Below are 27675 nucleotides of genomic sequence, written 5' to 3'. Positions count from 1 at the left end.
GAATTATAGCTTTCTCTCTGCATTATCTGATCCTGTGCCTCTCACACTCACTGTGCAGTGTTCAACCAATTGCTTGGACCAAGTTTAGAGTCAATACCAAAGCAAATCCAGAGCTGAGATTTAAGAGTAATGAGTCTGTTTTGCCTGAAAACGAGGCAGGAATCCACAATATTCTATTTTTTCTCATTATTTTCAAATTTCTCCCAATATAATTTCATATACTCAGCACTTCACTCACTTGTGTAGATCATTAAAAAGAAAAAAAAAATCATCATTATATTTACATACTTTGCCACAATGCAGGTGTGTTTTTTAATTATAATTTCCAATTCACTACCACGATTAGTTCAAATAATTTAATTATTCTTCCAAATGCTTTACCAAAACACACAGAGGATGGACTTTATTTCAAAATATAAACAGAGGGGAAGTGAAAAACACAATCCAATTTAAAAATCAATTAAAACTCCGAACACGTCTTTTGCTGAAACATCAACTTGCATCTTTCGTAAGAGCAGCAATCTGGAGCAACTGCAGTGCCCCACGGCACAGTAAGCACATCCCAAGTGCTAGGTCTCACCACATTGCCCAGGACAGCTGGACGGAAAGTGCATGGGATTCAGCATATTTCGACAGAGGTCTGGCATACAGCATCAGCACACTCAGAAACATTTTTAAGAAAAATTTAAAAAGCTAGATGGTGTTGCTAGAAAGCTTATTTGATGGCAACTTCAATCCATTCCAGGTTTCATGACAAAACAGTACATTATTCCTGGAGGCAAACAGAATGCAGTATCTCCAGCATCTTTTTCAGGAAGGCAGAACTGGATGAACATGAACTGACAAAAAACGGTTTTTACAGTAGGGTCTGCACAGCCAGACGTGATGGCTACTCTTTATAGCAGCAAGGTTCAAGCAGTTCCATCCACAAATTAATGTCAAACAAAGAATGATGGGACAGTAATGTAAGAGCAGTCAGGGCCATCTGATAATTCCAAACCTCTTCTCTTGTGCACGCAGAAGATCACTTGTGTTTCGAAAAACCTGTTTAGTTCTCCTTAGAGTTTTTTTTTGTGGGGTGAGGTCGTTGCTTATTTACGTTGTCTTCCCAAGTTCAATTTTCTTCTGGATGGCACGTGCTGAGTGATAGATCAAGGAGTCAATGAATCCTGCAACTAAAAGGAAAGAACACATGGATCAAGCCAGACATGCCTCAAAGAGAGAACAACTCCCAGGGAAAGAAAACACAAACCCTTCTGTCAGTGAAAAGGAATTCCAGCTCCCCCAGACAGAAAACAGCTGCTGCTGCACAGAAGAATAAGGTCCTCATCTCATTAGGACAGACAAGATCCAGCTTGCAGGGCAGAGGTGATCATGCTTCTCCAGAAAAAGAAGTAAAAATGAGACAGGCCGAGTCATGTGTGTTTACTGATAAGTGAGAGGAGTTTGGAGAGGAAGCTGATGCGGAGAGCTTTATGCCATGTCATTGCCCTGACGCAGCTTGCCAAGGGCATGTTTCCCATTTCTTGCTTATTTCACAGTAACCTTAAAAGTAAGCTACATTACCTGATGCTGCCCTTTATGGATGCCCTTTATCGGAGACTGCAATGTTTACCCATCAAGGACACAAAGCAAAACAAACCAATGCCTTTAGTTCTTTCTACAGTATCTTCCCCAAATCTCTCCAGCACTGAAGAAGCCTATTAATTCAGTGCTTGTTTGGGACGACAAAAAAGCTCAGAATAGGTCTACTGCACCACAAAACCCATACAACCCTGCATCCACGAGCTCCTGCCAGGGAGGGAACACAGGGTGCCAGTCAGCAAAGGTATTTTCAATGCCTTTATGAAGCTTCATGTTCTTCTTTTATTCAACACCTCAATCTAAGGAGTAAGTAAGCAATTACTTGGCCCTATACAGACATTTCAATACTATATAAAGAGTAGAAGCTAAAATGGGAACTGAATCTTCTGTTTATTACTGTAGAACACAGAATTATCGGCCTTACTATCTGGTCTTTGAGTAATGCTACAGATGACTGTCTTTTGTGGTTCTTTTGCCCTGAAATTATCTCTACTTGTGGAATCAATTTGATGCTGTAACACAAAAACTGTTACACAGCTGATTTGATCTGTCCTCTAGAATATAGTCTGAACATGGAATATGGCAGCAAACACTATGCACTGGCTGTCAAACCTAATCAGTGCTAGAGGGCACTTGCATTTATCACAAAAATAATTTTTGAAAGCCTTTGACCAGCAAACATATGTACAATATCTACTGAATAAAATAACGCCTGATTCGATAAACAACGAGTGACCTTTTCCTGTCAGGAATCAGAGTGTCCTAATTCTTTTAATAACTCATAATTGCCTTGATACCATTTTTCATGTGCTCCTAAAGGAAATCCTATAAACTTAATAGTATTGGTATTCGTCAGTTAGATCTTTTAGATGTTGATATTTCTTAACTTTCTCTGCCACTGCATCTGCCAGCACTGAGAATGAAGTCCCGACACTCAAACGGCTCTGCAGGAACAGCCTCTCCTTACAGGACCCCATCTAGCTGTGAGGGCTACTCTTAGTCCCTGCAGAGCACTCACTGGAGCTCCTATGTCTGGTAACACAATTTGATACCTCTGAGATGGTTATGCCCATGGCGACCTGGGTTCACAGATTTTACTGACTTTGGCTCCACATGAAAGCAGCTATCTGCTTACAGACCCAAGCTGGCCAAGAAAACAGTACAGATACATTCATACAGTATGTGAAAGACTGCATTATTTGAAAACAAAATGTTCTGTAGAGCATCAAAATGAAATATTATGACAGGTCTACATCATAATGAAATGAAATATTTCATCAAATGAAATATTATAATAGGTCTAAGTCTGCAGTGCTAATTACAATCTGATGCCACTTCTGTGGCTCTGCAGAACATGTTATATCCCCTCCTGAAGAGTGAAATCATCTCTCCTCATCAAACAGGGATTTATTACCAGCCAGGACAATGCAGACTTTAGAAAGAGTACGATGGCAAATGTTTATACTTTAGAAAGAAACAAGATTGAAAGGTGCAATACCTGTAAATATGCCTCCAACGATGGCACAAACTCCCGTAAGAAAGTGTGTAAAGGACCTAGAATGAGGAAAACAATTTTAACAAGCAGCATGATGTCAGATAAGTAACAATCAACTAATAAAAACTAATTCATAATTATCATGTTCATCATAGCACATAAGTATGCATTATATAAATACTAATGCTGACAATTAACAGATGTAACAATTAAATAACACCTATTAGCTACAGAATGAAGTTTGTCGCTGATACTGTTACTGAGCAGCACTGAGTAGCATTAGAGCAGCGTGCTTTAATGAGCACAATGGAAACCCTAGGAGGCAAGTACTGAATTTATAAACCTAAAGGATGGACTTTTAATCCCTAACATTTTATCCATTCCCACCCAGACAGAATGCACAGCAGGCTGCTGTAACACAAAAACTAAATCCCCAAGCACATGTCAATACATTTTAAGGTATAGATATTGGCTGTCCCTCATTATGATCCTAAAAGATTGGGCAGCTACCACCTCTTCCATTCCCCTGCAATTACATGCCTGTGATTAACGGAGGACCCGGAAAGAAGAAACAGGTTCTGCACTGACTACAACATGCAGAAAGGCTATAGCAAATGCAGAGTAAGTAACCAGGTTGGATCAGCGTGGGTGCTGCTGTAGGTACTGCTAAGATGGGTATCCTACATAAATCTAGTCTTCCCATTAAAAAAGACTTCGAGGAAATTAGTCTGAACTGAGAACCATTATATCAGACTTCTGCTCACTCCACCAATTTCCTTCTCCATCTTGATACCGGATTAAAACGCTGCCGGTAGTATCAGAAAAACCCCAGTCCCTTTCAGATGTTCACACTGAGAGCAGGGGCATCTGGGAGTGCTTCTTCCTCTCCGCTGACTGAGAAGGTGCTTGGATGGCTTTCAGGTGTTTGCACTGTTGTTTCTAAGCGAGGAAGGAGTTTTAAGCTATGCAAAATGACATCAGCAGTGGGGGGTGAATGAAATAGATTGAAATGTCTCTTACCTGTGTTTCTCTGTCAGCTTCACCATCATGGGCGAAAGTTCATATAGCACAAATACACCAGGCAGACCCTGGTCTCCTAGTAGCCCATTGGCTATCTTCTCATGTCGTGTAACTGAAAACTGGTTAGTCCTTACCACCTAGCAGGAAACAAACACAGCAAACATTGTTTTGTTAAAAAGGAATAGGAAAGGCTACTAAAACACAAGTTCAGCGAAGCATATCAATGTTGCCCTGCCCACTCACTTGTGGGGGGCCTGACAGGCGTTACAAACGGTCACAAAGAACACCATCAGGATCAGGTCTATTTTTGCTACAGGCCAGCAGTTAAAGCCCCAGCTAGCCCAAAGAATAAGTGATGCATCAGTCCCCAGAGGCTGGACTGTTTTGGTCTCTGCTGGCAAGTAATGGCATAAGTTGTGCCTCTCGATCTCAACCCCAAGTCCACATCATCCTCTACCAAAATGTAGTCCACCTAAGCATGCTTCAGGGGACAGCACCAATGTCAGAAAGCCATATATATTAAAGAGTAGAGAAAAAAGGAAATAATACATAAAGGCAGGAGAGCGCCAGGGCTGCAGAGGGACACAGATTGCCCATCTTTATATAAATGAAGATCACCCTGCAGCATTCTTCTATACATTGTGCGTACCAGTCCTATTCTTAGAGCAAATAAATTGGGTTTCTGTAAAATGAAATTATGTTCTATCATCCCTAAGAAGCTATCTGACACAAATTACGATCCAAGCTGAGAAAGACACTACCCAGTTTCTTTACCAAATTCCACATTTGGGGGTTCCAAGTACTGAATGTATAACATGGCCCCTGGTACACATCTGGCAGCACACTTGGATCCATAGTTACCATAAGTATAAGCATCATGGTCTGCATGAATTCCTCTCCTGGTGACTAATAAAAAGCAATTCTATGTTGTTCTGATTGAAAGGATATGTGGTACATGCCCAAGAGTGGCATGAGTTTGGGTGAAGAGCCTGAGGTGGTAAGGGTTCCCAGTGTTGCAGGGTTTGCACGGCATTATAAAACTGCGTAGGACAAGGGAGTCAAATTCTGGCGTAGTTTCACCCACAGGTAGATCAGTCCTTGCACTGAACGAGGCCCAGAACCACACTTGGGTTTCACCTCAGAGGAAACTAGTTTGGTGGTAAAGTGAAGCTGGGCATGGACCACCCACGCAGTGTAGAAGATATAGAACCAAAACCTCGGAGACAGCTAGGGAGCTAAGCCATCTTGTACGTGAATGTTCACAGAGGTACTGGGCCATGTGGCACCTGTCTCTTCCTCACAGGGTTAGGTAAGTACACTGGGTAGCACTGGTGGTGAAGTCTGCACAGCAGTAGAGCCGCTGCCTCTACTGGTGTTTTTGTTGCAAAAAAACCATAACAGCTTACATCTTCCTGCTGCCCTAAGACTATGGGGGCCCAAATAATGATAACTGACAGGTTTGGTTCGGTTTGTTTTTTAAAAAGTGGTTCTCCGTAGCTCTTGAGATCCCCTGCAGAATGACAGCAACCAAAATAAACACTTCCAAATGAATGAAAGAAATCACAGTTCTTTCTGCTCCCTCAGGCTGGCTTCAGGAGAGAGCATAAGTTTGTCTCTGTTCTCAGGATCTTCGTCTCACCCTGGTATCTCCTTGGTAATTTGTTTATCCTACCTGTCCCAAAAGAAGGACATATTCTGAAAGCAGGGCTGGAGATCTAGCCACGCTCTTCTGGAGGCTAAAGGAGTTTTTAAATTGGAGACAAGCTGATCTTGGGTTATTCTCCAAAGAACCTTTTTAGGATCTCCTTGCTGCTTTGACTTCTCCTGAGCATGTACTAGGAGGGATTCATGAGGGAACAGGACGAAAATGGCATGGTCACTTTGATCTAGGTGGGATGGAGGAGGTTGAAGTCTGCTTCATCCCTGCTGCAGCATTACATATAACATTACACCATAACCATTGTTATTCTTGCTGGGGTGGTTATATGAAGAAAGTCAAACAGATTGTGTTGCTGCCACCACAGGTCAGGTATGATCAGCATCAGAATGCAAGGAGAAAGTCTGAAGGCTTTCACTTGCCAAAGCAATAGGGGAAAAAAGGTACTTACTTCACCATCTACTTTCATATACACCGTGGGGACCACTTTGACAAAATACTGAAACATCATGGAAGCTATAAGCAGAGACAGAGAGACACAGTTAATAACAGGCAAAGAGCTGGAAAGCTTAACTGACAGGTTAGGTAGACACCAATTGGTTTTGTTCAACTTGTTGGGGAACATCTTTCTGCACAACAGCTACTGGAGGTTTTCAAGGACAGTAAAGTTAATGTCTGACATGCATTTTCCTTTTGCCAAAGCAAATCTCGTTCCCGTTCCAACCAAAACCAAAACTACCGGCATTTTGGCCTTGACTAAATGGAAATCTTTCTACAAACCAGTTATCTTGCTATAGTTTTACCAGTACCACCTCTTGAAAATTCTTACTCTAGCACATGAAAACCTTTATATTTAACAGCATAGCCCTAAGAAAACATACTCAACTCTACATGAGTACCCTATATCAACTTCAATTAACACTACAGTTTATTCCTGTAGAAGCACGATTTTTATCATATCAGGAGACGGAAAGGAAGATCTGGATCAGTGAAGAAAAAAATAGGAGGAGAACTCCTGCTGCCTCAGACCAGCCTCTCCCTTCAGTTCCCTTAAGGATAATGGAAGGCAGGAGTCGCTTTGAAAACCTATTTTCTATGAAATTCCCTAGAGGAGATTATTCATCCATTTCTACAGCAGAAGTCATTCTCGTATATAGTATCTTTAGCTGGTCTGCAATAAACATAAATTTGACCTGCAACCTACTTCTCCCACTTCTTTTCCAGAGCACGTCTTCAGTCCTAATTCCTCAAGAATCTGCCAACTGGTTCTCCGAGGCCCAGGATGGAAAGCTTCAGCTTACAGAGAGAATTTTACCAGCCAGCTACAGGCCCCCTCTCAGAGAGTTTGTTACTCCACAGAAAAACTACGGCATCACGATCGTATCAAGCATTATGACACTTTTTCATTTTTCTGTATTTCATTTTAAGCACCATCCTTTGATTTGGGTACAAGAATTAAAATTGATGGTGGAAAATTTAAAAAAATCGATTCAGACCTCAAAGCAAACTACTTCTTTTGCCAAGCTTTATTATGTAACAGGACCCCAAATACCTGCAAAGACAAACTTTGCAGACTTCAGCAGATCTAAAAAAAATAAGTAATCTCTGCAGTAGCATATAAAGCAGTACGGTCAGGATCTTTCATGGAAAATGCACACAAGCAGGCTTGTGTGAATAAACCAAGATTACAGTCTGAGCAGCAGCAGCATGAGGGGAGACTTGCCTTTCCTTCTCAAGCCAGCAAACTGGAGCTACCTAGAAAAGATCGGCAATGTTTCAACTTCACTGCAGCTGTTCAGCTGTTACCGTTGGGTAGATGAAGGTCAGGCAGACACCACGGCTCTCCAGCAACTATCAATTAGGCCTTTTTCTCTCTAACCTGCATCTTCTGGTTATCTCCTACTGCACACAGTAGCTAGACAGGGCTCTCCCTGAACTACACCTGATGTAGGCATTTAATAATGACATGCTGTACCTGCTGTTGTGCATCCATGAACACTGAAAAGAGAGATCTTTCAAAAAGGTCACAGAATCAAAACATGTTGGCAGATTTGTTCCAGATGAATGGAGGCAGCTGTTCCAGAAAGAGCACAAGGTGGAGGAGTCTGCGTTTGACGCAATGCTGTCAGGGTTCTTGTTAAAGACTGGGAACTCTGCTCTTGTTCTCTTCTAACACTTATTAATACAGACACTTAAAAAGAGATTTCTCTCAGCTGGCTTTTACCTTGCTGTGCAGTGACGTCCGTCCCATCCAGAGGGTTCACAATGCCTGGATAATCCCTCCCAAAGGAGAGATGTTTGATATAGTGCGTCATATTGATCTGAAACGGAAATGCTAATAACTCAAACAACTGCACAGCATCCGAAGGGCAAGGTAAGGGGCCTAAAGTTAATTATTTGTATATTCTTCTGAGCGTGGCTCTGAAGTGTCCTCCCTTACACTGCGCATCCTAACAGTAAACTCCAAAGCACTTGCTCTTCTTTTTTATTCATGGGAGATTCCAAGATGTGGAACTTCTTTTCCTGCTGGAAATCCCCAGATCCCGGTGCCCTTCTCTCCCATCAACAGAGCAGGCTCTCCCACCCACTTCTCTCCCTGCCATAGGAGCATCATCCTGTCAGCTGCCTCGGTGGCATAGGTATGGGTATCATCTGCTTTCCTCCCAGCACAAGGTAAACTCCAACAGATCCAGAAACAGTTGTGAAAATGACAACCTTAGAAAACTGTGAAGCACAGCTTAAGGAGCAAGGCCATCTCTGGAAGAGGGGAACAGGCTTGCCAAGCAACATGCAGATGCCCCAGAACATACTTCAGAGCCCTGTGTGAAAGCAGGTCCCAGGTTCTGCTAAGACTCATAAAGCCAAGTCTGGCCGGGATCAGTACACTAGGATCTCAGTGTGGCAAAAGGAGGGAAATCCAGAAGGAAAATAGACCAAGACAACTAGAATATTATCTTGGGAACACTTACATTATCGAGTCCAAAGCTCTGCAGATCGTGAACTGTAACAGAAAAAACAGTTTAACAATATAGTTCAGACTGTGATAACAAGCATTCACCTTATTCTAGCTGGTAAGGGAGCTCCTCTCATTTCCATCACGATCTAAAATGGCAAGAAAATCGCCTGTGTTTCTCTCTTGCTTGCAGTAGGGCATGTGTTAGACAAAACTACTGCAATTCCCCTCTTGACATAGACTAGCCACTGCTAGAGTGAACGAAAGTAACTTTAATTTGGGGTTAGTTCAGACTGGTATTTCAGTCCTCTTAACCTAGGGCAAAACCAAGATCCCAGGGGCAAGCAAGGAAAACCTCACTATTAGCTCAGTCACCACCTGATACACATAACTCCTCTAACTGCTGTAAAACACAGAGGCACAGCAGATCTAAACTAACAACTGAGCAGAGCACATGCCTTAATATCGCAGGCAAGAGCCTGAAAGAAATCATCATCATCTCAGCAACTCTCAGCGCTCTGCCTATCAGCCTTCTTACTGCTGCCCAGAGAATGCACAGGGAAAGGAAAAGTCTTTGCAGGGACGGCCTGAGCAGGGTATTTGCAAACCACTGGTGAGGCCAAGGTTGACTGTCACTAGTGCTAGGATTTGGGGAATTTGGCCTGCCCTCTCTCTGTCCTTCCTGCATACAGCAGTATGACGATGCCGGCAGCACCAAGCACCCCCAGAAGGGATCTGCCAAAGATACGGGCAATGGGAGGCAACGGATAGATATCTTTTGGTTGGCTACTTAAATGACTTTACGCAATGCCAGAAGAATGACCTAGGATGGCTCTCCTTTTAGCTTTCAGGAAATCTTCTCAAATCCCAGCCTAGATCAACAGCTCCTCCCAAAGGAGCAACGGGGGAGACCTTGCGTCTTTCAGCACCACGACAACCAAACTCTGCAAGGAGTTTACCAGTGTAAAAAGAAAAGTCCTTAGCAATGCTGAGGATGAAATAAGAATCTCAGCCTCCAGTATTCAGTTTGGGGATGAAAACAGTTAATCCCCTGGCAGACGCTACTTTGGGACAGAAGTTAGAATGAGCTCACACAAACACCCTCTATGGAAGGAATACTGTACAGGTGATCAGCCAGAAGATTTGGATCGCCTCCACACTGAAATGGTGTCCTGAACTGATGGAGATTGAGTCCCACATTGTTTTTCTTTCAAGAATGCTGATGGGCAGGAGAAGAGCTCAGATGAGGAACTGATGTCTGTAGAAGGCCTGTGCAATAGTAACAGCCACACAACTAGTAGGGCTCCAGGAAAGGAACAGAGAAAGAGGCTGCAGTCTCTGCAGAAAAAAGAATTAGTGTCACTTGCTCTTGGTTGCCAATAAGGAGACGCCAAGGGACATAAAAAATGACAACCAGCCTTCAGTCAAAGACCGTACATCCTTTTGCAATTCAGCATTCCAAACATTAAAAAGTATGCAAAATAAGAGAGGCTATTAGGGGTCATCTGTCGTGTCCGAGGATGCCTTCAAATAGGCTCTGGCTGTCAAACAAATCTCTAGTAGAGAAGGGAATAAACCCTCCCTTAAGTACATAGGCAGAACATTAATGAAGATGTACATTGACCAGTGAATTTGTACTCTTAGAGAGCTAACAAAGCTTCGCACATTTCTAGGCAAAGCCTGGTGGCTCTGAGTAGGCAGCTCCTTTTCTAAAACCATCATCGTCTCAAAGAGCAGCTTACTTGGGTTTTTTCCTTCCACAATCACCACCACAAATGAGGAGGAAAACAAACGGTAATCACAAAACCAGTGCCTTCAGTGATAACTTTGATCCTTCAGTTGACCATGTAGAGTGTAAGAAAACCACAAAACCTGGAGCACGTACAGAACTGCTTCACCCACAGAAATCATAACGGTCATTGAGAGTGTGTCTTTAGGACAGAGAATGTCCTGAATGTTGTCATCAGCACCAGCTTCTTTTCTAGGCAACTGAAGGAATCTAATGATACATTTTAAGGAATCCTGAAAAGCTCTCTGGCTGTCAACAAAGCACGATGGGCAATGTCCTCCCTAACAAGTAGTGATGATGGCACCTCAGCAACAGAATGGTCCAAAGATAACCTAAAGGATGAATGAGAAGCCTCAGCTTCCCCTTGACTAGAAGAAACATGGCAAGGAAGAAGGAAGTGATATGATGATCATCTCTCTCCTGAGGAAGCTATCACTAAGGACTCTCCCGCACGCTGCAAACTCGCTGCCAACCACTGCAGCCAAAGCAGGAGATGGCTGCTACTGTACAGGCATGGCCAGAAATGGCAGCAGCGCCTGAACCACAAACCTCAGGAGGTTAAAAAGCTAGATCATGCAATCATTCCTCTTTACTCTGAGACAGGAAGGAAAGAGAGAAGGTGTGAACTGCTGCAAAGAAAACAGCTATGATATCCAGAATCACAAACAGGCACAGCTGGTGCTGGAGGCTGTCTTTAGAGAGGCACAAGTGAGTGCTTCAAAAGCAAATTCCCAAAGCTTCGGCTGGGATTCTCCGGGAACACAGCATGCGAAGGACAGACACACAGAGCACCTGTTCAAGAAGTACAAGCAGTATGTTTATGCGCTAGCTAAAAGGTAATTAACTATTATAGATGGCACAAAGGCGTAAGATCAGCCGCGTGAATTCTCCTAGAGAGAACAATTTTGATGACCTGAGATGAGGAAGGAATAGCAACACACACTAAAATATCCAGTAATGATGAAACCTAAGATAAAATACGAACAAAGTCTATGCTGCACAAATACCTCTAGTAATAAAGCGCACAGCCTCCACCGGTCAGCTGAGAAGAACAGCATCTCCTTGCTTCATGAACCAGCCAAGAGGGAAAGCACAGCAGAAGTGTGTCCTTTATAGATACAATAGGGCTCAAACTTTATCAGTTCTTGAGGCTTCCAGTTAGGTATACTGGAAATGCGAATATGGATGGATAAAAATTGCATTAACCCAGCAGAGCCAGACCTTTCTCTTCAGTCATCTGAAGACAGAAAAACACCCCCCCTCAATTTCCAAATTACATTCCCTTCAGGGCCTGGGAATTATGAGAAACCAAAAGGAATGCAAAGTTGTATTTAATGACTGTGCAGAACATTTTTCACCTAGGTTGGGTACATATGTATAAATAGGGAACCAACACCAAAAGAACATGAGAACAAAGGTTACATACAAGCATAGAGAAACATCCACGCAAACAACAATAAGGGAAGGGAAATCATCTCACCTGGAGTTAACAATCATGCAGGCAGAAAAAAAACAAAACAAAAAGGACAAAATGACTTTTTTCTTACAAATGGACAATTTTTTTTTTTTTAACATAGTTTTAGTTTTTCAGCATTTCCAGTGTTTCTGGTTCCTTCAGACACATGAATATTGCAGAAAAACAGGAAGGAGAACTTGTGTTAAAACAAGCGAAACATCAAACACTTACTTTGCAAAAAAAAAGATTTTCAGGAGACCATCAGAGGTCCTTGGGGCATAAAGATTACCATAGTATCAGGATATTTAAGAAATAAGCCTGGGGTCACATAAGATTTGGCTAATGCATTTTGCTGACAAAGTCTGAGATGTTAGGGGCTTCATTTTTTATGAAAAACTCCCAGGACATTTAGAATGCCAAACACAAGCAAAATATGGTTTGATTCACCAAGGCTAAGTGCCGGGTCCTGCACTTGGGTCACAACAACCCCATACAACGCTATAGGCTTGGAGAAGAGTGGCTGGAGAGATGCCCAACGGAAAAGGACCTGGGGGTGTTGGTTGACAGCCGGCTGAACATGAGCCAGCAGTGTGCTCAGATGGCCAAGGGGGCCAACGGCATCCTGGCTTGTATCAGGAATAGTGTGGCCAGCAGGACTAGGGAGGTGGTAGTGCCCCTGTACTTGGCACTGCTGAGGCTGCACCTTGAATACTGTGTGCAGTTTTGGGCCCCTCACTACAGGAAGGACATTGAGGTGCTAGAGCGCATCCAAAGAAGGGCAACGAAGCTGGTGAAGGGTCTAGAGAACAGGTCATATGAGGAGTGGCTGAGGGAGCTGGGGTTGTTTAGTTTGGAGAAGAGGAGGCTGAGGAGAGACCCTATCACTCTCTACAACTACTTTGAAAGGAGGTCATAGTGAGGTGGGGGTTGGTTTCTTCTCCCCAGTAATAAGTGATAGGACAAGAGGAAATGGCCTCAAGTTGCACCAGGGCAGCTTTAGGTTGGATATTAGGAAAAACTTCTTCACTGAAAGAGTAGTCAGGCACTGGAACAGGCTGCCCAGGGAAGTGGTTGAGTCACCATCCCTGGAGGTATTTAAAAGACGGGTAGATGTGGTGCTTAGGGACATGGTTTCGTGGTGGACTTGGTTAATGATTGGACTTGATGATCTTAAAGGTCTTTTCCAACTTTAACGATTCTATGATTCTAATCTATTTCAGCAGATTTTACCCTACGATGAGATAACACACTTGCATCTCCTTAAGAGCATGAGATTCATAGGCTACCTACTTCAAAACTTTGATTCCTGTTAGTCATTATACATGTCTGCATTAAAACACATGTACATACCATATAGCCAATAAATAACTCAGAATCGCCAAATGTGATTGTAACTAATAAAACCTGATATTCAGTAAGCTCAAGAAGGGTGGCTTTCATGAGGCTTACCCACTTATACAGTATTTAAAAATGAAAAAAAATTAGAGAGCAATTGCTGATAATTCAATTTTGGTGGCTACTCGTTAGCATTCTCTTGATTAGGAAAGTAACTGAATTTAGGCTGCCGTGATTAGCTAATGTCAGCAAACTTGAATGTAATTTCAATCGTTTTTCCTAATGTAAACAAGGACCTCTGATCTCTGTCTTAATGGAAAGACTTCTGCCAAACCAAAGAATCAAGGTTCATGGATAAGAGAAACAGGATGAACTCTTCTGGGCAAGGCCACTCCCTGCCTTTTACCTATATTCCTTGCACATTCAGCTGGTGCTATCAAACCTCACCTTATGTTGAGTTTTAGAATCTGTAGAGTATTATTTCAGGCAAATTATTTCTGGGGACAAAATATGAGTATGCGAGAACAAAAACACAGGCAAGGAGAGAGAACTGTGTATGGAAAAGGAAGCCCAAACAAGAAATGAATAATCCCTGAAAAATAAGACTTCTTCTGGGTCACATCTATCCTAGGGCAGCTACTCAAACAAAATAAAAAGACCTAAAGATTGAACTACACACAATTAAAGCTAACATAACTAAAGAGAAATAAAATTGCACCTTATTCATTGTTGGTTCTGGATTGCATATGTGTTAGCACCGTGTCTCCTCTTACTTCTTATTCTACTTTCTGAAAAAAGCAATTTCAACTTGCTTCTACCCAGAAGAGAAGTTACAATTTTGAAGATGTTAACACCAAGCACACGACAAAAGTTCAGAAGCTCAGAACAGAATTACATTTACAGTCAGATTTGCAAAGTGCTTCTCAATAGGACCCTCTGCACCATCACAAAGACACCTCTGCAGTTTCCCTAGCTGGAGAGCTATTAAAAAACAGTAACCCTCAGGAGAAGGGGAGAGTAACAGCGCAAGAAGCAAAAGCTGGTGTGCTAGCTTCAGTATTTGAATAGCACCAAAAAATAAAAGTATGGACTCAGGTCTAACCATCAGCTATACAAACGTGGTATAGCTACTCCAACGTGAGGCAAGGAGAGTGGTGCAACAGAATGAACTTTCCATAGTACTGACATTCTTGTTCACCCCCTTATTCTCTACTGATTCAAACAGGTAGGGAATAGAAGGCAGGAGCAAAAATACTGTCAGTCATCACAGTTTTGTATCAAATAGGTCTAGTAAAATTATTATTTTGGTTGGATTCTTAATGGGTTTTTTGACGATAACAGTTTGGAATATTCAGACTTCTCTTAGACATTCATCTTCATCCTGTGTGACATTCTGTTAAGTGTATTAATAGGACTGAGCATTAATGTAGACCTTCTTAAAAGGATCAAAAAATCACACGCTTCTAAGTTCTTGTGTGGAATTACAATCCAAATGAGATATTTCCAGGGGAGCTCTGGAAATATCTCACGGAGCTCTGTGCTCTGACTAAGACTAGTTAAGTTCTTTATCTGTAATTAAATAGGAAAAAACCCCTTCCTTCTTTCTGTAACCTTTAAAAAAAAAAACAAAAACAAAAAAAAAACACCAAAGAAAACAAAAAAGGATTATGAAGAAAGGTTATACTGAGGCAGAAAACAATCTCAGCTTCATGTACAAGAAAAAGACCAGGCTCTGAGCTGTCCATTTCCCTCGGGGTCAGGGAGAACTCCTTGATTGTTGGTTGGTGCCATGAAAACACTGCCCAGGAAAAGGTTGGGAAAAAAGGCAAATCATGTGTTATGAATAACTAGGAAAGCAAGGGAGAACAAAAGGAAAAAAATCATTACACCACTGCCTGCATCAGGCTTAGCCTGGACTTTAACCCTGGGTGCAGTCTGGTACTGCCAGACAGAGCTGAACTGAAAGAGGTTCAAGAGAAATCCAGCAAGGAAGCTCAGAGGTTGAATGGCTTCCACAAAGGACCATCTGAGTAAGCTGGGACTCTTCCACGAGGGAAAGACATGGCCTGTAGGCTGGCACACAGGAAAGGTCTACATCATCCTGAGAGGCAGGTAGAGAGCAGGCAGTGACAGTTCAGTCTTTTCCAACAGAGGAACAAGGGCCATCAGATACAGCTAGTGGGAGCAAGCAAATGAGGGGAGGTGCTTTTTCTTACAGCAGAGCAGACCTGCTGAACGCCATGCAAAACGTTTACACGGGTTCATGATGAGATGGGAAAAGTACCTGAAAGAGAGCCACTGAGGAATCTCAATAGACCGTAACAGACTCAGGAGATCCCGAGAGCTGAAAACAGGTGCACATGGAGAAAAGTATTAGGGGCCTTTTTTCCTCATTATTTAATGTGCAGAATTCCCAGAAAGCAGAAAGTTTGTCTGCCCATCATCCCTCCTCCTACTCCTTTTCATTGTCCTCAAAACACCAATACTCCTAACTGTGCCTCCAAAAGGTTTGCAGCAACTACATAGTCCTTTCTGGTTTTCACCAGTATTCTCCCACTGAGTTTTCAATTAAGTTATGCAAGACTGCTGGGGCATATGCAATTAGAGAGCTATCCTGACCTCACCCCCTCCTCTATGTACACAAAGTACTTGCTCTCAGGACAGCTAGTTTGCATTCATGCCTATTACAGAGAATAGATGCAATGCAGAGATGCTTTTGTTAACTTAGATACATGCTGTGAAGTTGTAAATACCGGCTGTAGCGAGGTTGCTGTTGTTATGCTAGTTTAAGCACACAAAGCAAGTTCTGCAGGAAGTGAAGTATGTTATTATTAACAACAACTAATATTGTGGGGAAAACCAGGCTTCCCACCCCAAAGTGCTTCATCATCTGTAGAAACTGTGCTCAAAAGCTTGCTTGTTTTTCTCCAAATACACCAGTTACTCTCACAAAGCACATTCACATTCTCCCCTGACCTTTACCTCAGTGGTACAGGTTAAACTGGAGTGAGTGACAGGAAGGGGAAAAATCAGGATGAAATTAAAGCTCTTTGTGAAACCTTTACTACAAATTTCACGTTTCAAAAACTCGATCAAGGGAACTGCAAACATTCCATTAAACCACAAATATTTTTAGTCAAGTTCCCGTTAAAGATATAAGGCAGGGACTGGGGGAGCAAAGTCCCTCCCACTGTAAGAGGTCAGGTTCGAGACCACTTGAGGAACCTGAACATACAGAAGTCTACGGAACCCGACAAGATGCATCCCAGAGTCCTGAGGGAATTGGCTGATGTAGTCGCCTTACCACTGTGCCTGGGAAGATCATGGAACAGATCCTCCTAGAAGCTATGTTAAGGCACATGGAGGACAAGGAGGCGATTTGAGACAGCCAGCATGGCTTCACCAAGGGCAAGTCTTGCCTGACCAGCCTAGTGGCCTTCTATGATGGAGTGACTACATCAGTGGACAAGGGAAGAGCTACTGATGTCATCTATCTGGACTTCTGTAAGGCCTTTGACATGGTCTCCCACAACATCCTAATTTAGAGAGATATGGATTTGATGGGTGGACTGTTGGGTGGATAAGGAATTGGCTTGATGGTTGCATCCAGAGAGTAGTGGTCAATGGCTCAATGTCCGGAAGGAGATCAGTGATGAGTGGTGTCCCTCAGGGGTCCATACTGGAACCAGTACTGTTTAATATCTTCATCAATGACATGAATGACAGTGGGATTCAGTGTACCCTCAGCAAGTCTGCAGATGACACCAAGCTGAGTGGTGTGGTTGACATGCCTGAGGGATGGGATGCCCTCCAGAGGGATGTGGACAAGCTCGAGAAGTGGGCCCATGTGAACCTCATGAGATTCCACAGGGCCAGGTGCAAGCAGTCCTGCACCTGAGTTGGGGCAGCCCCTGGTATCTATACAGGCTAGGGGATGAAGGGATTGAGAGCAGCCCTGCGGAGAAGGACTTGGGGGTACTGGTGGGTGAAAAGCTGGACATGAGCTGGCAATGTGCGCTTGCAGCCCAGGAAGCCAACCGTATCCTGGGCTGCATCAAAAGAAGCATGGCCAGCAGATTGTGGGAGGCAATTCTGCCCCTCTACTCTGCTCTGGTGAGACCCCACCTGGAGTACTGCATCCAGCTCTGGAGTCCTCAGTACAAGACAGACATGGACCTGTTGGAGCGGGTCCAGAGGAGGGCCATGAAAATGATCAGAGGGATAGAACACGTCTCCTAGGAGGAAAAGCTGAGAGAGTTGGGGTGGTTTAGTCTGGAGAAGGCAAGGCTCCAGGGAGACCTTATTGTGGCCTTTCAACACTTAAAGGGGGCTTATAAGAAAGATGGGGACAGACTTTTTTAATAGGGCCTGTAGCGACAGGAAAAGGGCTGATGGTTTTAAACTAAAAAAGGGTAGATTCAGACTAGATATAAAGAAGAATTTTTTACGATCAGGGTGGTGAAACACTCAAACAGGTTTCCCAGAGGGGTGGTAGATGCTCCATCCTTGGAAACATTCAAGGTCAGGTTGGACAGGGCTCTGAGCAACCTGATCTAGTTGACGATGTCCCTGCTCATTACAGGGGGGACTAGATGACCTTTAAGGGGCCCTTCCAACCCAAACCATTCTATGATTCTATAAACTACTACTATTATTCTGGCCACTGTGTATTTATATGTATACTTGAGGAAGTCCTTTACAACTTAAATTTTACTCTAAAAGTTCTGAATTGCTTTAAAATTCTCCTGACATAATTCTCCAAAATATCCCTTCCAGAGATACTGATATTCAGGTCCTGGCCTGAACACCTTACTTGAGGTTGTTTTACAGCAGAGCAGCAAAGTTCTGTGGAAAAAGTGAGAGTGAGAGACTACCCAGTAACATTCTCCTCCAAGTTCTTCCACACCCACATGGCAGCACCTCCAGAAAACACTTTTCTATTTGTTCATGATGGTTCTAAACCTCTGTAACAAAACTTCAACAATGTGCTCCCCACTGAAGCAGTCCTGCTGTTATTATGGATAGCAACGCAAAGATAATTAAAGAAAATGGTCAGATGCACTTGGAAGCTAAAGGTCACAATAAGCAGGAAAAGAAAATACTTTACCATGGACATGAGACTGTTGGAAACTTTTTCCTGGTGCAAAGTGGAAATTTCCAGCTACCTGCAGGAGATAGTAAATCTTTCATTAAAAGGTCTGAATCTATATAAATAAAGCAGTTGTACTGGTGCTTGGATTTTTAAATTTTTGTTTCAACAAGGTATACACCAAGCAACTCATTTTCATGGGTGACAGTATCAGCAGATATTGTCCTAAAAGAGAGACGAACTTCCCCTCTTCTTCACAGGCAGTTATGTGGAAAGCCATAATTACATACTGATGTTGATAATAAGTGTTCTATGCAGATTATTTTAGTGGACATAAAAATGGGAAGAAGGAATTAAGTCTATCGGGAGGGAACTGACTGCTGCTGCAGGAAATACAAAAAGTTATCACAGAAAAGGAGTGGAGAAAGTAACTGAGAGGGAGAGTGAGCAGGGTAAAAAAAAACTTAACAGAAGAAACAACAGTGATCCTATGTATACATCCATGAAAATAAGCTGCATGCAAAAATAAAGCACTAAACCTACAAAAAACGAAACCAAACCAAAACCAACGCCAACAACAAATCCCAAACCCCCCCAAAAGTCAAAGGTGGTTAAAATTTCATCCTGGAATCTGAAAGGGATATGGATATCAGGTGCCAATCCTCCCTGACACTTACCAGCAATCATAGACACTCTCCCCTGGAAGATCTGAATATCCCAAGCTCACATGGTATGTTACACCTTTGATGTCTGTGCAAACCTATCGCTTATGTTAACTGCAGACCTGATGAGAACGGAGACGTGCAAAATACCAAGCGCATAACAATGGATCTCAGAAATTTCCCCAGTGACACCCACCCCTGGACGCTTGCTACCTCCAGCAGTCCCCTTTGAATCTTTCCTGCTCATCACATTTTGTGATAGAGGGTCCTGCAATGGTTCGGTACCCACAATGATGCTCAAATCACAATGTCTGGCTTCGTGAATAAAAGGTTTACTTTCCAGAAATAAAGAATGTGGTCTCCAGAGAATGTACACAAAGATGTAAAAAAAAAAAAACCAACAACCCACAAAAAACAGATTTTGAATTAAAAAAAAATATTAGCCTGGGCCTGACTTCTAGAATGTACTTGGGTACGTAACCTGCACATCCAAGTGTTCTGGGTTTTGGTAACCCCCCAAATGACAGGGTAGTTACATAGTTATCTGGTATATCTCGTACTACGTTTTCATACACCAGCTGCAAAACCCAACTCTCTGAGCATTTTTGGCTTTGACAACCAACTCCAATAGTCTTACTTCCACTGTTTTTCTAAAGAAGTTAACGTGTCACTCTCTCCAGCACCACTCACTAGCTAGACAGTAGGAAAAGCTAAGCTTCTCCAGCCGGCATGCTTCCTACCAGCCCACACAACGAAACAGAGAATTAGCCCCTTCCCAATGCTTTTCCCGACTCTCCTACTGAACCCCTTTACGGGCACAAGCACCTTGCTGAGCCCAGGAGTTATTATATGACAGTCCTGTGAACACCTAAAGCTGGAAAAGGAGAGGAACGCCCCGATTCTGCCTTTTCACAGTCATCACCATCAGGCAGCAGGTTCACAGCAAAGCCCATCTCTCACCTTGTTGACCTCCAGGAAACCATACACTTGGCAGCCCTCGTTCTTCTGCTCTTGCATTTTCTGGCTAAACCCTTCCCTCTTGCACTGCTCTATGGTATCCGGGTTCTTGAAGGCCCAGCCTCGCCGCCTGTATGCTTCTCTGACATCGTCACAAGTGTTGCAACACCTGCAAAAGCACAAGCACCATCTTACCATCTTTATCGCTATAAAGAGATGCTCCAGCTCAGGACTTGAATCCTTGGTGGAGTTTTCTTCCACAAAGCAATAAAGCAAACATCAGGGACTGGACTTTGAAAGGAGGCTTAATGCTCCTGGAGCAGCTTGAGCTTCTTGATGTACTTTTTGAGATTTTGGCATGAGGATGAAAGCTGATTTAATGCAGAGCTTGAGTCTAAAGACAGCTTTGCCTGTCCATTTAAACAGCCAAATCACTCCTTGGCAAAGAAATTTGCTACAAAAATGACATCAGTGTCCCACAGTTCTGAGCAGTTTGGAACTTCCCTGTGTGAACAAAGCATCTGGCTGTTTCTATTCCTCCTTTCCTCTTCCCTGAAGGGCAAGACTGTCAACACTGGAGGGAGGCTTAATGGCAAACTTTCTTCACTACTTTTTGACCTCTGGGTAACATCTTGGTCACCAGAAACAACAGTTTTCTTTCTTGGTTCCACGTTTTGCCGGACCAAAGAAAAAGCTGAAGGCTGGAATCATGAATCCCTCAAGATGGAAACAGCTCTGGGGAAGGATGCGGCTTGACAGATGGGACAAACCAAGTTACTACAGAGACAATAATAGCAAAGGGTAGTCCAGAACCCATGCACTACCACGGATCCATTCTTACAAGAACTTGCAGGTAGGAGGAAAGAGAAACACCAAATGACACCTGTTGTTTGTGTGAGCGATAGATGTCTGGTCTTTGCTCCTGTAAGGATGCAAAGCCTGCAGCAGAAGTGAGAAGGCAAGGCCATAGCCAGGTTTTATTCCAAGACAGCTCACGCAACAGTGAAATAATTTACGCAGCTCCCCTCTGGACACCAAATAATCCCGGAAAAGATACCGTTTGCCAAGATACAACCTTTGTGGTACTGCAAAGGTAGTGCAATTTGCACTGCCCTTAAACAGGCATGTACACAAACTAGACAACCTAACTGCACGTTCTTAATAATCGTGAGTGCAGCTTCCAAAGACATACCAAAACCACAACAGTTCTCATCATTCTCTGAACACAGGCCCAGGAGGATTGCATTGCTCAGACCTTCATAGACATTTTGGGAAAAAATGTGCATGCAACACAACTGTATTAATCCAAGTGCTACAAAGATACGAAAAAGGTGTAAAGGTTACCGAATGTCCTCTGACTCTGCCCCGTAACAGCTCTCGCAGCGATCGGCATCCAAAGAATTTGGATCAAACACTTTTTCTTCTTCTTTCCCCAGCTCTAAGACAAAAGATGATTCAAAGTGATGAGGCATGTCTAGAAACACTATCTTGTGCTCTTGTTTTGTTCTATGCCCGGTCACTGTTCTACACATGAACGCAGTGATTTTGTGTTGGAAGCGGAACATCCTGCACCCAAAGCCCACCTGAAATGGCACACACAGAGCCTGTTGAGGCATGGAAGTAAGACCAAGAAGCAGAGTAGTGTTTGTCATCTCAAGAACACCCTCCATAGAAAGAACTGGCTATCTGTAAGCCTTGCTGGAGCACTGATCAGATGTTACGTGCGTAAAGGCTTTGTTAAAACATTTTCTAAAGTAGACAAATCAGTAAATTGCAACTGATAGAGGACACAAACAAAATTTTAAATAGCAGTCAACCGCAGTCAACAGTGCATAACGCATAATCCTGTCCCAAGACATGTAGGGAACATGGTTATCTATTGCTGTGAAACAAGCTCAGAGTAGGAGTCTCCCGACTGGAAAACTGACAGCCAGTCCTCCAGGATGACAATGCTGAGGAGGCACATACGTTAACCACTGCTCACTAGAAATCTCCAAGGCATTTCTACCTTCTTCGTGACTTAACAATTCTGCCAGTGTCTGTGCTGCATGTGTGTTGAATGCGCAGCCGCAGTATGGCTGGAGCACGAACTCGTGGAGTTTTATGTTCTTATGTGCAGAAGGCTGAAGAGCAACAGACTTGTAACAGAGGAGATGACAGCGGGTGACAGCTGAACCCCGCCAAAGGGCAGGAGATGCCTACAGAAAACTCAAACAGGACTTTTGTTTTGTCAAGAACCAAAACAAATACCGAAGGTCTGCAAATTTTGGAGTTAGGAATAAGTGAGCCAAGGAATTTTGTGTCTAAAATTTTCAAAAACATTAGCTCTTATAATAAGAGGCCCCCTTAAAAATCAAGCTGTTTCAACTCACAAATCCTGAAGGACACGACCAAGTCCCCTGGGTTACAGAAGCCCTCCAAGGCTCACTATCTAGGCACTGCTGCACTACCCTCTGTAAGCCTTGAAAAGATGGTTCCTTTGATAACTAATGATGGGGAAAGTGACAAGGTTCATCGTCAGACACTGCTGAGGGGATAAAAATGTTATCAGGGCCTTGTTTGTTGGAACTGGAAGGTATAACAGGTGGACAGAAGTGAGTATTAAAGATGCCTGTATTTCGTATTAGCCACAGAAAAAAGAGATTTTAATTAGAAAGTATGAAATACGACTGAAAATTAATCATTAACCTTATTTCCTTAATCAAATACTTTATGGCAGTCACAACCAAGCAAACAAAAACTTTTAAGAAAATATACCCATTATTAAACAACTGTGCGAGACTTTCTTTCTAAGGCTTACAACATTCAAAGTAGTTGAAACTGTGCTTAAGGAGTCACTATTTAAAAAGCGGTATGGCTTTTAATCTTGTAATTACACTAAAAGGTAGCGTCAGGAAGAACACAGCTTAGTAACTGCTATGCTTTGTCAAAGCCGTGACTGCCACCATTTGAACAAGAACACCTGTACACTACATGCAGTCTTTCAAGATACTGCAACCAGTAACAGCTTTTTAAATGTAATCACTAGCTGCCTGTTGTCTCAGAGGTAATGCACACAGTTCAGACACTATAAAGAAAACGCAGTACATAAAACTCTACATGCAGGGTTTCTTGCTGTTAATGCGGTCCTCAACTTGCATGCAGATATGATATGTGAAACTGGAAAACTCTGTCCATGTTAAAAGGAAGGAAACGGTAAGAACCACCAATAAAGAATTCAATTGTTTATTGTCACTAAATGGAAATGAGTAAGATGACATCCAAGCACAGAATGCAACCTAACATAGAAATCACTAAGCTATGAACTATTTTAATGTAACTATGATTAGGAAAAGCCTCCAGATACTACTCCATAAAATTTGGGTATGCTTTCCTAAATTTAAGGTCAATACTGCTATAGTTGCCATTTAAATAACTGACTGAACGTCAGTGTTACTAATAGAAACTGATAATCATAGAGTTTAATGCAGATGGGCGGATACTTCTGATCTAACTTGTAGCACGGGTGGTGGAAACCAAACTAGCCGTGTGCTTTTCCCAGACAGCAGAAGAAATTGCTTCTTCCTTGCAATGCATCTGATCTCTCTTAAAATGCCTCTTCTAGGTGAGATGGTTTGCTCCCTACAAGTTTCTCTTCCTCTCCATTGATTATATAAGGAGTCAGAGCAACCGGTTCAGACAGACTAATCCCAATGGACATTGGCAATACTAGCAAGGCAGGAGGCCTACACGTGTTAACAGAGAATTAGATACAGAAAAGCTGGTTTTGTCCCTGGACATTACGTTTGTAATGCCACAACCTCTGAATACAGAAAGGCTGCTCGCTGACACGATAGTAAGAACACTATCACCACATTCCCGTGACAACGGGAGATACTCTCGCACCTACCGATCGTTCAGCTCTTGCCTTGGTTTAGCCTTTCAACTTCAAGAACAGAAAAGTTAAATCTGAGTGATACAAATCAACAAATCTAGTTCATGCTGACAGGCAGAACTATACTATCTCCCAGAAAAGGCAATAAGCAGCTCATGTTTTGGAAGGGAAAAGTCAGGACGGTATTACCGTTCGATTGCGACGCTTTGACAGAATCGCTTCTGGTGCGTATCGAGGTACAACGATGAGCCATAACGCGTAAAAATGGTAGAGGAGAAGTTTTGTGTAGCCAAGGACCACTTACTACAACTTGTAACTGATAAATCAGCTAAAATATGTTTATCAGGTATGCATTAACACATGCAAAGTAAATGTAGCAAGGTGCAAGTTTGGGCTTAAGGGTCGAGTCACCGGAGCCTTCCCTGGAGAGACGCTCTTTCCTCTAACCAGGTCGTCCCATTTGTCAGCCCACTGTGATTTAAAGATACAACCAAAGTCAAGTTTTGCCAGAACAGCTGCTTGATTTCTAGTCGCAAAAGACCAGGAACTCAGCAGCTTTATGCCTGAAACGCATCCATGAGTCCTTGTTGTAATTTCAGAGGGACTACACAAAGATTTGCCTCACAAAAGTAGCGAGTATAATAGGAGTTTGCCTGATCCGCCAGTTTAATAGATTGGCGTGCTATAAACTCTTCAAGAGCTTGTGGTGTTTAAATGCTCTTCAGCTGCCACTTGTTCCCGTGAATCTCAAAACAGGCATACAGGGATGGAAAGACTACGAGAGCACGCACCCAAGAAAGGCAGAATAGCATCTTACCGTGTCTCTCGGCCTCTGGAGTCACACGATTGCCAGCTTTATCCAAACGTTGTTTAAACAGATTGTGCTCTACATCCAGCTGCTGCTCTCCTGCTACATCCATGGCATCGATGCTCAAATCTGAAACCAGCGAGCAAGGAAGTGGTCTATAAACACACATTTGTTATGGCCTGTGGCAGGCTGAGGAAGCACTCAACCAGTGAAAACACAGAATGTTTCAGCGAGGGGGATACCAGCGGGCCAAACTGGAAGAGCGGGTACGGTTGGGGCCAAATGACGTACAGGGAATAAAATGCATGTTGCAGCACCCTAAATGACCCTTCCAAATACGGGATCTGGTTTGGTGTACAAGAAGGACTGTTTCCAACTGCCACAGAAAGCGTTACCCTGAAAGGTAATACACTCAAGGCAAAAAAACAAAACCAAACCCCCCAAAGCCCATAACCATTTTCAGGAGTTCACGAGTTAAACTTAAAATCGGTTGAAAGCTGTCTCCTACCTCTACCCCTCACCCTTCCCCCTTCAACATCAGCACATTTCCTTGCGATCCCTTTTCACAAGTAGGATTGAGAAGGTCTGTGGTCTTGGCCTGGTATCGAAGCACCATGACGCACTGGCTGGCTACATGCTCTCTTGTAAGACCGACAGCTTCTCTGCACAAAACAGCAGAGGCTTCCAGCCTCTCTGGCCTTCCCATGCCCTTTTAAATGTGAAGAAGGCAAAGACCAATAATATCTTGGGTGGTCAGAAGGAAGTCAGACTCACTACATTTAGAGCCCAATGCAGGACCCAAAGGAATTACTACAACAGAACAAGAGGCAGGGAAGATTAGCGGACAGTTGGATAACGTGCACAGCAGTAATACCCAGCAAGACTTGCAAAATTTTCCATCGCTTTGTCCTGCAACTTTGTTTTCGATTTAGTTAAAAGGTAACCAGATTATTAACACTCATTCTCATTTTAAAAATTTTGGAGAAAGGTTACCACATGGCATTGGCGTTACAGTCAGAATTTAAGTACCAAAGCCAAGGAAAAGTCGTGCCTCGTCAAGTAACTTCCAAACGAGACTCTAAAGTTTTTCAACAACAATACAGTCAAATCTTGAGTCCCAAGTGAACTCTGTGCCAGCTTTTTCGGTATTACTGAGCTCTCTGACAAAGTACACCGCCACACAGAAATGTAAGGGGCTTTATATTGTAGCCTCATTTATAATCTAGAAAAATAACACTGCCCGATGGGAAGCGCTGGTTTAAGCGCCCAGTGGGCCTGGCTGGAATCACTGCGTAACCGCAAGGGATCAGCAGTTCCTCCCTGTCCGCGGCCCAAGCAGCAGCGCAGCATGCGGAAGCACCAGGCACACTGAGCCTCTCGGGCCCTCGGCAAGTATGAAAATTATTCCCAACGTTGAGAAGTCTGACTCACAAGCGCAAGGCATGTGTGGAAAAATAACGTCTAGATTGATCTTCAGTTTATCTCCCCTTGATTTGTCAACGTACAATTCCGGATGAACCTAGGAACAGAGGAAAAACAGAGAGTCCTGTTTCATTTGGAAGCAACCCAAAAGGCCTCTTTCCCTCGACTGCTCTGGCTCAGGAGCTGATTTTTAAGATGTGGGATTCACGAGACACCTGAGCTGCTGCCTCCCACACCTTCCATGGTAGCTAAGCGCTTGCCATTTGTGATACTTCTAAAAACAACAATAATTTGGGAATCTTAGAACTTGGGATGGGGACGGGGGTTCCTGCACCTGCTTTCTTTTCTTTGTGTTGCCTGCTTGTAGACAGCAGAGACAGCGAGAAGAGACTTTGAGACGCTCTCCTGCGACAGCGTTACAGGAGGCCACAAGCCAACCTTTGTGCCAAGCGGCTTTCGAGGGAGGGCAGCCCGCTCCCATCGTCAGGGCGACCAGCTCGGGGAAAGAGAAAAACCCAAACACAGCTGCGGCGGCTGAAGCTGCTGCGTGGGGAGCCCGGAGGAGGCGGCGGAGCAGGCGGCGGCTCGGCGCGGAGGCACGGCAGGCCGCCACAGGCCGCCTCTCCGCCGCGGCACCGCGGGCAGGAAGCAGCACTGGGGGGCCGGCCCCCCTCCCCCTACTCACCTCCTTGGTGAGGTAGTACTGCAGCTCCGAGAAGAAAAGCAGCACCACGATGAGCCCGCTGACAACCGTCACTGCCGGGGAGACGAGAACCGCCGTCAGCCCCGCCGCTCGCGGCCGCCCGCCCGCCTCGCCTCAGCCCGCCCGCCGCCACCCCGCGCCGCTGCCTCCCGCCGCCGAGCGCCGGCCCGCAAGGTCCCCCCGGCCGGCCGCCGCCCCACGGCGAGGCCCGGTCCCCCCCGCCGGCCCCCGGCCGCCCTCACCCCGCCCGCTCACCCAGCGCGCCCCCGCACGTCTTGACCCGAAAGTCTTCCAGAGTCTTGGGGAAGGCATCGAACCGCTTCAGCCGCCACAGCGAGCCCATGGCGCCGCGCGGCCCGGAAACAAACCCGCCTTCCGGCGCCGGGGCCGGGGCCGGGCCCGGGCCCGCACCGCCCCCCGAAGCCGGCCGAGGCGGCTGGCGGGGCCGGGGCTCCCGGTCGCCTCCGGGGCGGGAAGGTCCTCGCTGCCGCCGCGCCCTCTTCTGACCCACCCTGCCAACGGCCCCGGGCCTCTGAAGGACCCCCGAGGGACGCTGACTGTGCCGAGAGCCGTTTGCTGAAGGGGCTTGATACCGAGGCAAAGCTGCTGGGAGAGAGCAGTTTTCACTCGGTTTGACATCCTCCCCCTCCCATCCGTTGCCTCCGTCGCCTCCGTCTTTGGAAGGTCTGGAGTTTGCTACCAATGCCCTTTTGAGAACAACCCAGCTGTCCTTCAGGCTGGCTGTCGCAGCCACAAAGCGGAAAGCAGATCATCTCGGGAGAGTACCAGCGCTTTTTGTGCTGAAGCATGAAAGGAAGGAAAAACCCCCACTCTCCTGCCCCACCTTCAATCCCTGGCACGTACTCTCCAC

At 44.3% G+C, this 27675-nt stretch overlaps 1 protein-coding gene across 2 annotated transcripts; it reads right to left on the bottom strand.

Annotated features, from left to right (window-relative positions):
- Positions 1 to 341: 341 nt before the first annotated feature.
- ERGIC3 (ERGIC and golgi 3) lies at positions 342 to 27207 on the bottom strand. 2 transcript variants are annotated; one of them, XM_087750307.1, is made up of 13 exons: positions 27060 to 27207; positions 26787 to 26857; positions 26111 to 26198; positions 24689 to 24808; positions 21342 to 21435; positions 20001 to 20166; positions 18397 to 18454; positions 8726 to 8757; positions 7981 to 8077; positions 6208 to 6272; positions 4100 to 4236; positions 3083 to 3138; positions 374 to 1175 (listed from the first exon to the last, which is right to left on the bottom strand). In XM_087750307.1, the coding sequence occupies exons 1-13, from the start codon at positions 27145 to 27147 to the stop codon at positions 1096 to 1098; spliced, it is 1152 nt and encodes a 383-aa protein (XP_087606433.1). In that variant the 5' UTR covers positions 27148 to 27207; the 3' UTR covers positions 374 to 1095. The 2 variants fall into 2 exon arrangements, with proteins under 2 accessions (XP_087606434.1, XP_087606433.1); XM_087750308.1 differs by lacking the exon at positions 26787 to 26857 and having other exon boundaries at positions 342 to 1175; positions 27060 to 27193.
- Positions 27208 to 27675: the final 468 nt, after the last annotated feature.

The sequence above is a fragment of the Nipponia nippon genome, unplaced genomic scaffold (assembly GCF_047370975.1).
Source record: "Nipponia nippon isolate SJK-2023a ecotype South Korea unplaced genomic scaffold, ASM4737097v1 scaffold_13, whole genome shotgun sequence".
NCBI classification, from domain to species: Eukaryota; Metazoa; Chordata; class Aves; order Pelecaniformes; family Threskiornithidae; genus Nipponia; species Nipponia nippon.
The sequence above is the reverse complement of the archived record's forward strand: the minus strand, read 5'-3'. Positions and strand labels throughout refer to the sequence as shown.

Excerpts from the sequence above, each read along its gene's own strand:
- ERGIC3 (XM_087750307.1), bottom strand. The coding sequence starts at position 27,147 with ATGGGCTCGCTGTGGCGGCTGAAGCGGTTCGATGCCTTCCCCAAGACT. Across the intron at positions 20,167-21,341 it reads GCAGAGTCAGAGGACATTCG|GTGTTGCAACACTTGTGACG; the intron begins GTAACCTTTACA and ends GTGCTTTTGCAG. Across the intron at positions 3,139-4,099 it reads AAGCTGACAGAGAAACACAG|GTCCTTTACACACTTTCTTA; the intron begins GTAAGAGACATT and ends TCCTCATTCTAG.